The sequence below is a fragment of the Cottoperca gobio genome, chromosome 10 (assembly GCF_900634415.1).
Source record: "Cottoperca gobio chromosome 10, fCotGob3.1, whole genome shotgun sequence".
Lineage (NCBI taxonomy): Eukaryota > Metazoa > Chordata > Actinopteri > Perciformes > Bovichtidae > Cottoperca > Cottoperca gobio.
Genome location: NC_041364.1, coordinates 16241814 through 16256824, shown reverse-complemented (window position 1 = coordinate 16256824; position 15011 = coordinate 16241814). Strand labels below are relative to the sequence as shown.

General features: G+C 40.0%; 1 protein-coding gene across 1 annotated transcript; it reads left to right on the top strand.

Annotated features, from left to right (window-relative positions):
- Positions 1 to 1569: 1569 nt before the first annotated feature.
- Positions 1570 to 4881, top strand: dusp1 (dual specificity phosphatase 1). Its single transcript, XM_029442044.1, has 4 exons — positions 1570 to 2212; positions 2452 to 2597; positions 2709 to 2928; positions 3623 to 4881. The coding sequence occupies exons 1-4, from the start codon at positions 1804 to 1806 to the stop codon at positions 3976 to 3978; spliced, it is 1131 nt and encodes a 376-aa protein (XP_029297904.1). The 5' UTR covers positions 1570 to 1803; the 3' UTR covers positions 3979 to 4881.
- The last annotated feature ends 10130 nt before the right edge of the window (positions 4882 to 15011 follow it).

Here is a 15011-nt window from a genome sequence, read left to right as displayed (position 1 = left end):
TGAATAAATGAATAAATTGAACATTTTCTACTTCATGTAAATAAACAATTGCTTCACCAGGTCCCATCTGTACTAGCTGTCTTTGCTCCCCCATTCATCAAGTGTCTGATTTTTTAAAACCTGAAGCACGCCCATTACTTCATGACTGGAGGGAAGACGCATTTGAGGTGTTCAGGTACAGTTTGTTCGACCCTCCTCCATGTGTAATGTGTAATGTAATGTGTAACATTCCTGCTTTGTGGCATGTGCCTCACAGTTGACTCATCTCACAGGAGTGTGAAGTTAAACCGGCTGGAGAGTTTTTGCACTTTGTTGTGATTGGTTAAGTTTCTGTTCTTAAAGCTTCCTCTCCCCTCCCCCTCTTCCTTTCTCACATAACACATCTATTTCCCTATGCTTGAGAGTCAAAACAGCCTGGATGTGGATTCACTGGGCTGAAAGTCCTCACAGGTTACAGTAAAGTGAGAATGATGTCATGGCCTATATGGTGTATGTCAGCCTGATCTTTTGAAGCACTACAGTCTACAACAAAAAACTCTTCCCACAATAAGCATGATATTTTAGTTATGAATATTTAATTACAAATAAATCAGATGTTTAGGGCAATAACATAATCTGAGGGACTGTTTAGCTGAAATAAAATGGGAAATTGAACGGTAGGTTTTGAGTACTACCCGTTTTTAGTCTGTTTACTAAACATTTCTTTCACAACAAAACAACCCCAACGTGTCTCTACTGTGCCGTTTCACACCCTCTTGTCAGTAGACGCCTGTTGTCTGTCAATAATGATCCTCCTGCTTCCTTATTATGATACCGCAGTGTTGCCCACTCTGAGTCAGCAAACCACACCAACAAATGAAAAGGGTTTCCCAGAGTGATTGTCATATTTGCTTTTTAATATATATTTTATATTTGCGGGGGAAATAAACTTCTCATCTTTTGGTTTCAATTAAGACATAAAACTGACAAGTCAGGAGATCTCCATCTGCTGTTTTCTTCCTGGCAGACCAGTGTTTTGTTTCTCAGCATGTGGAAATTTACTGGACTTCAGATTTCTATACAGTGATTAACTTTTATGGTTGGCCTTTGCTCTCGGGGCATTGAACACTATGTACCTCTGACTAATAAAAACAAAGAATAAACCTTTATGGCCCCCATGGCAGATATTTACTTATTATCTTGTTATTTGTCAACTCTCAGTCGAGGCAAAATAGAAATCTAATTAAACAATCACATCATGGAAAATTTGGCAAATTCCTTATTTGCTGACAAACAGACATTTTATGCAAACAGTTATAATTTGGAAACATGAGATTAATTATACAAGTATTATAAAAGATACAATAAAAACAAGAATTAGAATTTAGAACTTTCCTGACACCGCGTCCCCGCGTACGTGCAGTGCGCATGTACAGAAATGTCCTGCTTGTGCGCGTGCCTTCTGCCTTGCTGAACTCACGAGAGGGAGGCGATGACGTGCGCGAAGCTGGCAGGAAGCCAAGGGGGCGGTCTCCTGACGTTAGAGGCCTTACGCTCACAAGCAGGAGCAGTATATAAACTACTCTTCACAGCCTTCAGAGGCAGAAGCAACTCACTGTAAAGTTGAAAAATATTAAACTTTTAAATAAGAACCACAACTACCGGATACACTCGAGAAGATTAAAGGACTAGCTTTTGGTAGTCTTAAAACTTTTATTTTTTTTCTTCTAACCGGAACAAAGGACTCGCCGCTTCAAAGATTACTTTGGGGGAAAGCTTTTTTCACAACAACCTAAACTTCTGTTTTCCTGTCGAACAAGCTTTATGTATTTGGATTTAACATTTCTATCCCGCCGTCCTACTATGGTCATTATGGAGGTCCCCACCATCGACTGTGCGTCTCTCCGTGGTTTGTTGGAGGGCGACGGCCCGAGCTGCGTGGTGCTGGACTGCCGGTCCTTCCTGTCCTTCAACTCGTCCCACATATCGGGCTCTACCAACGTGCGCTTCAGCACCATAGTGCGCAGGAGAGCCAGGGGTGGTCTAGGACTTGAACACATTGTCCCCAATGGGGACACCAGGAACCGGCTCCTGTCCGGGGAGTACCAGTCAGTCGTGCTGCTTGACGAGCGCAGTTTGGACTTAAACCAGGCGAAGAAAGACGGCACATTGATGCTTGCTGTTACGGCTCTGCGTCGCGATCCCTGTGGAGCCAGGGTTTTAATTCTCGAAGGTAAGAAAAGTAGCTTTTACTGTTTAAATGAGCCTCACACAATTGTTTCACTGTATCCTAACACCGGGGCAACAAATGCGGATTACAGCTGTCACCATACCAGCTGGTGCTGGAGTAAACAATGTTCCAAAATAGCCCCATGAGCAGTTGTCACCTTTTTGGAGACCCATATTTAAACTTGAATGTGCCTCTGTGCTGTTTTGTGATCTGACCGAGATGTCGTTTTCTCCCCTTTCCAGGCGGTTTTGAGACGTTTTCCACAGAGTATCCAGAGACATGTACCAAACCCTCCCCACCACAAGGGCTTAGTTTGCCCCTGAGCTCCAGCCATCCTGGGAGTGCAGACCCAAGCTGCAGTCCATGCAATACTCCTTTATATGATCAGGTTAGTATCTTTATTTGTTATATAGTCAGATTAAGTACACACCACACTGTTTACTACTTCCTGTTGTTGTTTTGAAACTGACTGAATGTTTTTGTTTTTTTTTATGTTTAGGGGGGTCCAGTGGAGATCTTGCCTTTCCTGTACCTTGGCAGTGCTTACCACGCTTCAAGAAAAGACATGTTAGACCTGCTGGGGATCACTGCTCTGATCAACGTCTCTGCTAACTGCCCCAACCACTTTGTGGACTCCTTCCTCTACAAGAGCATCCCCGTCGAGGACAACCACAAAGCTGATATCAGCTCCTGGTTCAACGAGGCAATTGAGTTTATTGGTAAGCACGTCCACTATGTTTTGCCCCCTTAACCCTCCCTCAACTGCCAAACATGAGCGCCTATCACAGCTGTTACCCTCTGAGCCCATTGATGGCAAGCAACACAAACACCCAACCCCCCTCTTCCTTCACAACAGTCCCGTATTTAATTTGTTTTTTAAAGTTCCCTCCAAAACCGACCAGCTGGCTCAGCACAGGCTCCCCGCTCCACCACAATGGTAGTTACATCATCACCACCTCTCAGGCATAGAAAAAGGGATGCCCTCTTTTATTGAATTGCAAGGCAGCAGCCCCAAACTAGTTTTGTAGTGGGGAGGCTGGCTGGGCTTGAATGGCACCCTCCACGCCACTCTTTGTTCTGAATAAACAAAAGGCATTTTCCCCTCACTCACTGTCAGCCTTCCTCCCAGATCAATACCCCAAGCAGGGGTCTGTTCCCCTCTATTGTCCATTCAGACTGCCCCCTTTTGGGAATAACCCCCCACAAGCTCACACTCTGCACCCCTATTAACTGTGTTCCTGTGTCTTAATGAGCACTGTTGAATTTAAATAGCAACCGAAAGTGTTGCAAAGACTTTTGTGTTTTTGCCTTCCTGTGACAGGCAGAGTTTTTACCTCCATTCTTTGTAAATGCATTTCATCACCTGATGGATGTTTACAGTGAACTAATGTTGCTTTCTCTTCTCCCCTCTAGACTCGGTGAGGAATAAAGGAGGCCGTGTGTTTGTCCACTGTCAAGCAGGCATCTCCCGCTCTGCCACCATTTGCCTTGCATATCTCATGAGGACAAACCGAGTGAAGCTGGATGAGGCCTTTGAGTTTGTCAAACAGCGCCGCAGCATCATCTCCCCCAATTTCAGCTTCATGGGTCAGCTCCTCCAGTTTGAGTCCCAAGTCCTGGCCTCGTCTACCTGCTCCTCAGAGGCGGGCAGTCCGGCCATCGGCAACAACAGCACAGTCTTCAACTTCCCTGTCTCCATCCCTGTACACACCTCAGCTGGTCAGCTCTCGTTCCTCCACAGTCCCATCACCACCTCTCCCAGCTGCTGAGGAAGAACAGACTTTGTTTGGACTTGAACTGCAACTCACAAGTGACTCTGCAGAGAGCACTGAAAAACACAATCCTGACTATAATCCATTTTATGGCGATACTGGTATTGCTGGACAGAATGGAACAAGTATTTGGGGTCAGTTCATCTGACTCTGTGATCTGCTGGTCAAATCTCTTTAGGTTGGCCTTATCATTTCAAAGGGAGATATAACTACCATCAGGCAGTATTCATGTTGTACCTCCTAAATGTGAAGGTCATCCACAGTTTTAATCCTAGATGACTTGGGAAATGGCTGAAAAAGGTTGTTGAGATTATTCCTGTAAAGGAAGTTAGAAGTATCTGAATATTCTTTATTCAAAAGACTGATTTTTAATTAAATTTTCCATGAAGGCAACTGCTTTTGATAATCAACAATTTAAGCAAACAAAATGGAGAGGGCTAAAAGTTTTCTCAGGAACGTTGACTTGTCCTCTCAAATGTCTAATGTTGCTTTCTGTATGGTTAAAGAAGGTAATGTAAACCCATTTGCCCAGCATGGCAATGGAGTTTACTTCTTTATTTGACGAACAATGAATGTATCCCCCTTCATGAAGCTACATGCTCAGTTTGAGAATGGGTTGCCAATCCAAATGGAAATACCTGCCTTTCAAGAGATCATGAAAACTTGACGATCCTGACGCTTTTGGGTCAATGGACCATTAAATACCTCATGTTTCTGTACCATGTACTGCAGCGCTGAGATGGACAGAACCCCAAAGCTACTAAAATGGGGACACGTAGTCTTCAGGCTGCATTCTGATATATTTATTGAACTAAAGTAATATATTTCTATTTTTGCATATGTTTGTTTTAAATGTTGTTTTTATACTGTTTAATAAATCTCATTTGACTTTTGTACACAGTTGAAGATTTTCTTTTCTTTTTCTCATTTTATGTCTGACAGACGGCTTTATTCATCAGTTTATGCACAGTAAGTTATAAGTCATTTTAGGCTACACATATTTAGTGTTTATAATAAATGTCTAATAAAGCATCTAGTTATCTACCCATATACCAATAATGACAAACAACTTGAGGAAACAAATACATCAAACTGATTTCTGTCTGAGGTGGCATCTTCAGGATATAAATATTATACCAATGTAGTGCAAAATTCATGAGCTTATTGTCTCCCAAAATGTAATTAAATTACGTTCTTCTATCCTTACAAATCAAATGAGTTAATTTACACGGCAGGTAGTACAAAACAGTTAGGGCTGCAACTAACCAACTAACTCTCTTCTTTTTTTTACCATTGCAATTTCCCAAAGCCCAAGTTGACAAACAGTCCAAAAACAAAACGTTTCATATATTATAAAAGAATAATAAAACAAGGTGCATTATAGCTATTTGAATGGATATGAAGACTCAAAAGAGCTCAAGGAGAAATATAATTGCAATGCAAGCAAACAAAGCTGAAGTAAAATTGACCTGATGGTATGTCAGAAATATATTTGTGCACATCCCTCCCTGTTTTGTTTCATGCGATGGAATCCTATCATATATCTGTATAAGGATTTTGCCCACATAAGAAGCATGATGTCATGGCGTTGGCCATTGTTCAGGCCACACTCCCTCTCTATGAACCCATCTGAGGCCAGGGCAGCAGCAGGAGGCCTAAAGAATGAGCTAAGGAGGCCTCCCTCTGCGGCCACAATAGGAGCAGCTGCAAGGCGTTTGGGAAAAGTGTGACAACTAAAGAGCATTCAGGTCTCATTCAAGCACCGGCCTTGTGTCCCCGACCTCCCGCACCAATGGGGAGGTGGAGACAGAGATGGCCGTGAAAGGGAAAGGAATATGTTTGGCTTGCAAATTAGCCAAAACATTGGCTTTGACCCTTGGTAGGGTGTGAGAAAAAGTAGAAAAAACGTCCTCCAGGGGTGATTATGATGATACCCCAAGGCCTCACTAATACCAACAACATTTAATGAAGCTAAGCTTTTAGGGGTAGAAAACCTGACATTTTGATAACGTTTCACTTTAAATACATGGATTCTTAAAAATGACAATATGTGTTCTTTAAACTGACAGCAATGCAAATGTTGTTTTTGAGAGGAAAACATCCCCAGTGACGCTGTGATGAAAGCCTCATTCAGCTCCCTCAGACAAGCTGTGGTTTTGGTGACATATGTGCGACACCCCCCCCCTTACCAGCCCACCCGCCTTTGTCTCTTTTGATTTCCTGTTGTCAGGAGGGAGGTTGGCAGGAGTGTGTGTGTTTGTGTCTGTGTAAGTGTGAAAGTCGTCAGGCATCTTTTATGATCTGATGAGGGAGCTTTGGAGGGAAAAAGCCCTCAGTCAATTGCCAGGCAGGTCAGGGACATTAAAGCATTGTGATTTTAAGTGTGTGTGTGAGACAATCTGAATGTGGTGTGAATGTCAAGGTGCTATCAACATCAGGCTGCTTCCTTGAACAAGACTGTTAATTTAGACTGATTTACATACAAAATATAAACGGTACAAACATTCTCAAGTTTGCTTCGGATATATTGAATCCTGTATTTCTTATCATGAACTCAAATGATCAGTCAATATCAGAATCGACAGAATTGACCACAACGTCATTTGCCATTTTCTCTGCGTCAATTGGCTGTTCCATTTAGCAACTGAGCTCTGACTCAACGTTAAAGTCGTTTTAATAACTATAATCCAGAGGAAACAATGATATACTGTGTCAGACACTGCTGCCATGGCAAGAGGAAACATGACCTCACCCGCCCCCCACACTTTTTACATAATTCAGTTTGGATCAAATATGTGGAAGTTTCATGACTGTTTTTACATCAGATATGTGACACATACTCACTTCTCTAAAAAATCACAAAGGCATATTTTAGGTTCGCTACAAGCCTGCTCACAATGTCACAATAAAAGAACATGAGATCATCACCATTATAAAACAATATGACATTTCTCATTCTGCAGTTCAATGAACCTTTAAAGACCCTTTAATATGATTACATTGTACAAGCCTGTGGTAGGAATTGATTTATATTGGATACAGTAGAATATGACATGTTAACTGTCCTAGCAGTGTCACAACACTATATCAATGTGTTCATATGCGCAGTAGCAGGGATCATTTGATAATACTTTATTATCTTCGCCAAGGAGGTTATTTTTTTTGGTTTTGATTGGGTTGCTTGGTTTGTATATTCGTTTACAGGATTACAGGAAAAACTACTGGCCTTATCTTCATGAACATTGGTGGAAAGGTGTAGCATTGGCCGAGGAAGAACCCATAACATTTTAGAGCGGAACAGCATCACAGGGAAGATTCACGCCGTATATTTCCCTTATAGTCTGCACTCTCTGAATGCCCTTCTTGTTTGTTATTGTGTATCATTCAGTTTGTGATAGAAACTGGTAATAATTGTGCAGTCTGAACCGCAGATGGCTGTGCTTGATCACAAAGCATTTGTCTAGCATTACTGAAATGGAAATAAACTGCTCCATGTTATGGAAAACAATAACTGCTCCATGTTGTTTTAACAGCATCAAACAAAAACATGAAATAGAAACACCTAAAATGAGGCTCTGGTCATGGCAGTGATATGTTTTCAAGACACACTAAGATCCATATTATATCACCAACATTTTGGTTATTTATTGGTCTTTTTCAAGGCAGGCTTAAAAAACCATGGATCATATTCACTTCAAAATAGGGAGCCACGGAAAATAATTTTAGTTTTGAGAAGGTGTTGGCTGCCTTGGGAGGACACGCTGACATTTTAAATAACCCACCGCACATACATAGCAACACCTCGATGAAGAGCTTCAACCTACAACATTCAGAGTTACATTAGTGCATTACACTGACTGATCACAAGCAGGAGGACTTCATTGGGATGCTCCTGTTGTTTTGTCTATGCTGTAAGTAGCATTAGGAAAGAGTTTGCTAATCTGACAAGTCAATACAGAATATCAAGACTCATTGCAGGGAGTTTTTATAGAGTCTACTTTCTGCCCTTCAGATAACCTTTGCATTCAATTTGCAATGAAAATGTGCCGACTGACTTTATCATTTGTATTGCCTCAACTGAAAGACCCACATGGGAACATGACACACACAAGACTAAACAACAAAGACTACAACCTTACCCATTAAATCTCACTTGACTTCCTGTGTGAGAAGGGCTTAAGTGTGAACATAATTGTCAGTCTGAGTACTGGAGGATGCTGGGTAATAACACCTCTCACACTTCACCGTACCTTGAAACTGGATTAAGTCTCTCACACTCACACATGCATTATCACAAACACACTAAATATCCTGAGTGAGAAGATTTAGACCACACATTGATGTCATGGCAGAATGCTCACCTGGAGGAAATCTGTAAAAGGATTATGACTGGGAGGGAGACGCCTCTGTACTGTAACATCCTGTGGCTGTAGCATTTGTACTGGCTTGTTCTAACCTTTACACCAGCGCAGGCTTTGTCGTTAACAGAGCCAACATGGAAGTTACCTGTAAAAGAAAGCCAAAACCTGCCTCAAAAACCTTTAATGGATAAATGAACCCAGCAATGCTGAAGGTGCCATTTTTAAAAGGGACTAAAGAGAGCTTAAAGTGTTAGGCACTGAGTCACATAATATTCTGTTTTTGTATGCTGCACTTATATTTGTTTGGCTTATTTAAAGCTAGTGTTCTGCACTTAAAGGATTTCACCTATTTGAAGCTGATGTACTTGCAAGATTCTTGCTGTTCGGAGTTGTATCCTCATGATTGTTTGCACTTTTTGTAAGTCCCTTTGGACAAAAGCGTCAGCTAAATGAACTGTAATGTAATGCCACTGACTCTTCATTGTGAAAACGCTATAACACAAATACTCTACTTATTAATTCACTTATTTATTACATTTTTCTGCCTCACATTTCTACCCCATACCATCCCATTTAGTCTGTGCCCCCCTACTTATACATTACGTTACCCTCATAATTAGTTGTGCGTCTGTGTATCATTGTATGAGTGACGGTTTTGTAATATGTTGAATTACTTGCATATGGCTGGGGTGGTGATGGCCTAGTGGTACGGCTTCCAAATACAGGTTGTGAGTTCAATACCAGGGCTGCCGCCATTGTGCCCATGAGCAAGGTACTTACCCTGAGCTGCTCCAGGGGGACTGTCCCTGTAGTTACAGTAGTTCACTGTAAGTCGCTCTGGATAAGAGCATCTGCTAAATGACGTGTAATGGCTAAGATGCAAAGGTCTCACTTTCCCACTATCTCTGCAAGCAAATGGTGCTTCCGACACATGTGACTTCTATCTTTATTTATTATTGTACATCTAATTGCTATTGTTGTTTGTAATGCCTTGTAATTACTGCACATTTGAATACAAATACATAAATAGAGATAATAAAGAGAGAGAATGAAAGCTGCTACGTATTTTCAAACCTGTTGTGCGACTGCTAAAGCCAAACCTCGACCAAACCTTTTGTATTCATGAGATTCCAGAGCAAAGCTCTACCAGAAATCCTGCTGAAAGAAGCCAGACACACAGCTGTTGTGTGACAGGAGCCCAGATAAGGCCAGATCTGAGACATGATAACCAAAGACTTGTATAGCTCGAGGAATGTCAGGAGTCAGGATATTACGTATGGCCGCAGTGAAGTGGCTGTTCCTTGCCAGCAGGGCTCCCCTTCCTCTAACAAACCTATCTGGAATGTCAGTAGACGGCGGAAGAGAAATTATGTCGGCCCTAAAGGTGTTCACTGGATTATTATTCAGGGCACCTCAACAGAAGTTGTATAATATTAATCTCCCATTGTGTTTGTGATTGTTCCACCTGTCCAGATAAGTTCTGCTATGCCTTGGTATAAAAAGGGGGTTGTTAATTCTCTAACAATATGTTGTAAAGTAAAAATAATGTGTAGAAGTAACTTTTAATTGCTCATAATCATAAAAACCCTCATATATTTGAATGACGCTAGAATATAAGACTTCTTTCAGTGGCTCCAGAGCCTTATTCACCGTGCTGAGGCTGAACACAGCCTGTATTTTTCCACTCACAGGAGGTGCAGGGTTGTGTTCACAAGCAGCAGTGAGATCCTGTGTGGAGTATTCAAGGAATGTCTGGCATCCTGTCTTCTACACTGACTGCACTCTGGGTGAATGATGTCACACTCAAAGAACATACACATGAGCAGACATAAATCACAGATGTGCTTGACAGCTAAAACGAATACAATTTGTAGTAGTGTTTTGGCTTATTAAAGAAAAAGGGTTCAAAATGTTTCGCCATGACCACAGATATTACATCTTTGCAGCAAAGCGAGACAAGTTTGTCTGGCTTTTATCAGAGAGCTGTGACCTGAAAGCATCATAAACTGTTTGCATGCTTCAGTATTTTTAAAACAACACTTAAAACATAGCTCAGAACAAACCAATCATGTGATCCCTGATCTAAAGCTTTGTATGGAACCAACTGTTCCAGCAGAGATACTCTGTAGTGTATGTTTTGTATAACAATGTTTTATAGGCTGTGTGTGACATACAGTTTGTAAATGTTGCAAACAGTTTTACTTTTAATTGTTTGTATTGTAAGTTATTAAAATGTCTTCCTGCCCAGGGACAGCAGACGCAAATGAGCTATATACAGTAGCTCAATCTGGAGGTTGAGTTGTGTATGACCTCTGCTATATGAACTAATAAACTGTCACAAACTCTGCTCTGGTCAAACACAAGGTGGAAACAAGTTGAGGAAAGGATCAGTCATTTTTTTCAGAGCTGAAGTAATGCAGTAATACTAAAAGCAAAACATCTTGCTTCAGAGACTTGAGGGCCCGAGTCAAAGGCAAGCATAGGACATCCCACGTGACCGAGAAATGATCATGTGGTCCTACTGGTGGTACACTACTGCGGTTATTCTTCAGATGAAAAAAACTTGGCCTAGTAGTGGTGACCAAACTCCAGGTTCAGCTTTATATTTACATACAAACCTTTATATTTGATGGTTTAAATCATACTTGTAAGTTGTGTGTTTTGTAGTCAGACTTATGTTTCAAACATTTGATAAATGTTCTTGTGTGAAAATATATCACAATATTTGTCTGTTGATATTCACTTTTACCAATGACCAATTTTGAATACAGAATTATTATAGTTTTGTCTTCCAATAAATCTTTCATTAACCTGTTTTTGTCCTGTTTGTTTCGGTTAACTAAAGTGTGCTGTAGTGACCTAAACAAAACGGATCTCTTAAAAATCTGTATGATTTATTAAATGATTCTGCAATTTAGCAGTGATGTCCAGATTACTACAGTGTGTCTCTCAAATGAATGGATCAAGTGTGTCGAACACATGTGCAGTAGAGTCACACATACTGTATGTGGATGATTCCCAGAGAGGAAGTGGTGTGAGCGCCATCTTATGGAAGATAATGTGTGTTACAAATAAAAAAGAATAAATTCTGTAATGGGAACAAATAGCCTGCAGACAAAATGGTTTTCTTTAGCATTTAGAAATGTTTAGGCTGTTTCCCACAGCAGTGCAGTTTGATTACACAATCAATTTTTCGTATTGACTTCATCACCCCACGTGATAGAGAGTTGAGGTCGTCTGATTCTCAAAGTCTCTGTTGACAGTGAAGAGGTTGTGAAATGATTAGCGTGGGTGTAGAAAAATCATCAGCCCGCAGGCAAACACAGACAAGTGAGTTTTCATGAGTGGGACCACAGGGTGTTAGATTAACCTGAATGTATGCTCCCTTTGCTAATCGTGTGTTTTTACGTCAGCTATTCACATTTAAACTGAAGTCCAACAATTACCCCGGGTTCAATAGATGAAGAGTGAGTGATCCTGATTCAAACGGTTGACTTTTGACCAGTTTTGTTAATGAGTAACACTACTGCTGTAGGAGCCAGTTTAGAGGTAATCTATAGTCACTGATCATTAACTTCATTTCAACTATCTCATTGATATGTTGAGGTCAAAATAAGAGATAATAAGCAAACAACGATAAAGGTTCAAATGACAACATTAAACTGCAGATCAAGTTTGTATTATCATCAAGTTGTATTGTAATGTAATGAGTTCACTGAGGACATTTTGACATGTTGGCCCACCAGTCTTACTAATAACATCAGTGATGGCTCAGTAAGTCATGACAGTTAAAGTAGGCTACATTTTGCTGATAATATTTAAGTACATTTATTGAGTAACGTTTTGAATGAATGGCATTTATTTGTAACAAAGTTTATTTTATTTTGTTTAACACTATTGCCCCTTTTACCCAACTTGAAGGATAAAGACACAGATTTCATCATGTCCTCTGTCCATCTTTGTTTATCACAATATGCAAATGAACATGAATATGTTGGTAGGATGACGGTGCATTTAATAGTAATAATAATAATACTACTACTAATACTACTACTACTACTACTACTACTACTACTACTACTACTACTACTACTACTACTAATAATAATAATAATAATAATAATAATAATAATAATAATACATTTTATTTAAAGGCGCCTTTCAGGACACCCAAGGTCGCCTTACACTGCATTTAAAAGAAACACAATCAAACAGTTGAAAAACGGACAAACTAATTATTCAAACCGACATAGATAAAACAGGCAGGACAGAGTGTGGAGTGACGGAGTGAAAGGAGGATGTGTGATAGCAAGTTTATTGTTATTTAGAGTGGGTAGGCCAGTTTAATGAATACTTCCATCACTGATGTACAGTACTACCCTCTGAAACTTGAGCTGCCAAATGGAATTCAGACGTCATTAATGTGATCATTTATACCTGTGCTTTTCTTACCGCGACATGTCAAAATGTCCTCTGTAAAAAGGGCCTGTTAATTAGGCTACAATATATGATGGTTAGCTTTACTTTACTTTTTTGTCGGAGTTGAATGTAGGCTATGACCAAATGAAAGTTAGATACCACAGCAGACGTCAGTGCCCCGGTTCGCGCTCACCTCTCGAGGACAGGACTATTACCATGCACGCCCACTTTACCTTTTTTAGAAACTGCGGTGTGAGCTGTAAGTCACCAGTCTTCTCTTTTAATGTCATGTGTATATTTAACGGTCTGCGGCACACACAGACACACACAGACACGCACACACACACACACACACACACACACACACACACACACACACACACACACACACACACACGCACACACACACTGCGCGCGTGACGTCCCTCTCAGGTTGGATTTTATTGGACAGAATAAAGTGATAACAATAGCCACGTGCTCATGTTTATACACCTTCAAATTTCAGGCGGGATCTTGTTACTAATATAACACCGTTTCCTGACTAACAAGAGACCACCAACTAGAAGAGACTAGACTGTAGAGTAAATCTTATTTTCGCCCATGGCTAATTTATTTCTTATTGAAAGCGTTTTGAATGGGAAACATGGGAATTAACCAGTCGTCAAACATGTGCATTCCTTTTGGTTTGTGCGATGTGCCTCTTTCCAACACAGACAACTAACCTAACTGCAGCACAGAGGGTAAACCAGACTATATTCTTATTTCACACCTTTTGTTTTCTTTGTCACTTGACTGTCTAATATTTTACTTAAGGCTGTTAAACATTAGTTAAAAAATAATAGACAAATAGTATGGCTACGCCAAGAGTGAAGTGGTTGTTGTAACCGTAGACTAGCTAGCTTTCAGAGAAACATCACAGCAAAACCTAATTTATTGCATGAAATGAGATACAAATAGCATTATTATTCACTCTAACCTCAGTAAAATATAATAAATGACACAATAATAATAATAATAATAATAATAATAATAATAATAATAATAATAATAATAATAACAACAAATTACCCTTTTCAGACTAACTGTAGGCAATGTTTGAATAATTCCTTATATTTGGAAAAAAGGCAAGACAATGATTAATGTTATGGTTTTGCTGCTACTAATAGTACTGATAATAAACTAATTCATGACGCAGCTCAAAGTAGAATTAAAAGCCGAGAGCATTAAAAAGTATAATTAGACAATTAGTAAAGAACATAATGATAGTGACATTAATTGTAAGCCAAATGAAATAAATAAGTTTTCTACTGTCGTTTCCAGAGCTATCACATTATACATTTGGTGCAGTTGTTGGGACCACTTCTTTAGCTTAAATATCTGACCCTGTTCCAACGTCTGAGCAGTCTTACCACATCTCATATTAATTCCACTTTATTTGTTGTTTTAGAAAAGCAGGAAATGCCTGTCGCTCATTCGCTGCTGTATTGAGCTCTGTGTGGCTGAGAGAGGTTCACAGAGGCTTCTGGTGATGTCATAGCTTTCCCAGACCCCTGCTGGGCGATGGGAAAAAAGACAAAAATGATTGTGAAAATAGAAAGGAAGTCACTGCTGCACAAGAACCAATGTGATCCAGAAGAAAAGAAAACAAACCATTTTAGTATGTTTTCAAACCTTTGGATGGCCCCCTACTATCTGTTTCCTCCTTTTTGCTCCATTTATCTGTTCATCCACATTGTTTTCCTTGTTCAGAAATACATTGTGCTTTTCTTTTTCTGTGACTATAAACCACCAATTTAGAAGTCAATACAAAGAGTGCTGAACTGTGGTTTTTCTAATTCCCAAATAGTACAAGCACTCATTCTGCTTGAACGTTCTTATGTTCAACACCAAACAAAACAACATATTCAATGTGATACAGTAATGCTCCTCAAGGAAACATCTCTTTGAATCTAGAAAGGATTCAGGAACACTTCAGAAACACATATTTATAATGAGTCCAACAGTCTTAATTGCTCTAGTGTTACATATTTTCCCTCTCCCTCTAAATGTTTTAAATGAATGTTGGAAGTCATTCTTTTTGTACATACCAATATGCATCACTAGGTGGCGCCACTCTATTATATAGAAATCACAAAGTGTGGGGAGGGCCATTAGAGAGCTGAGCATTTTATGATCTGACTTTGGCAGGAAAAGGGATGAGTTCATTGCATTATTGTAGCCAAACTAAGCTAAATATGTCATCATTATTTC

What these genes read in the sequence shown, in the direction of transcription:
- dusp1 (XM_029442044.1), top strand. Translation starts at nt 1,804, where the DNA reads ATGTATTTGGATTTAACATTTCTATCCCGCCGTCCTACTATGGTCATT. An exon ending in CAGGGTTTTAATTCTCGAAG is followed by an intron (nt 2,213 to 2,451) that starts GTAAGAAAAGTA and finishes TCCCCTTTCCAG; the next exon opens with GCGGTTTTGAGACGTTTTCC. An exon ending in CGAGGCAATTGAGTTTATTG is followed by an intron (nt 2,929 to 3,622) that starts GTAAGCACGTCC and finishes TCTCCCCTCTAG; the next exon opens with ACTCGGTGAGGAATAAAGGA.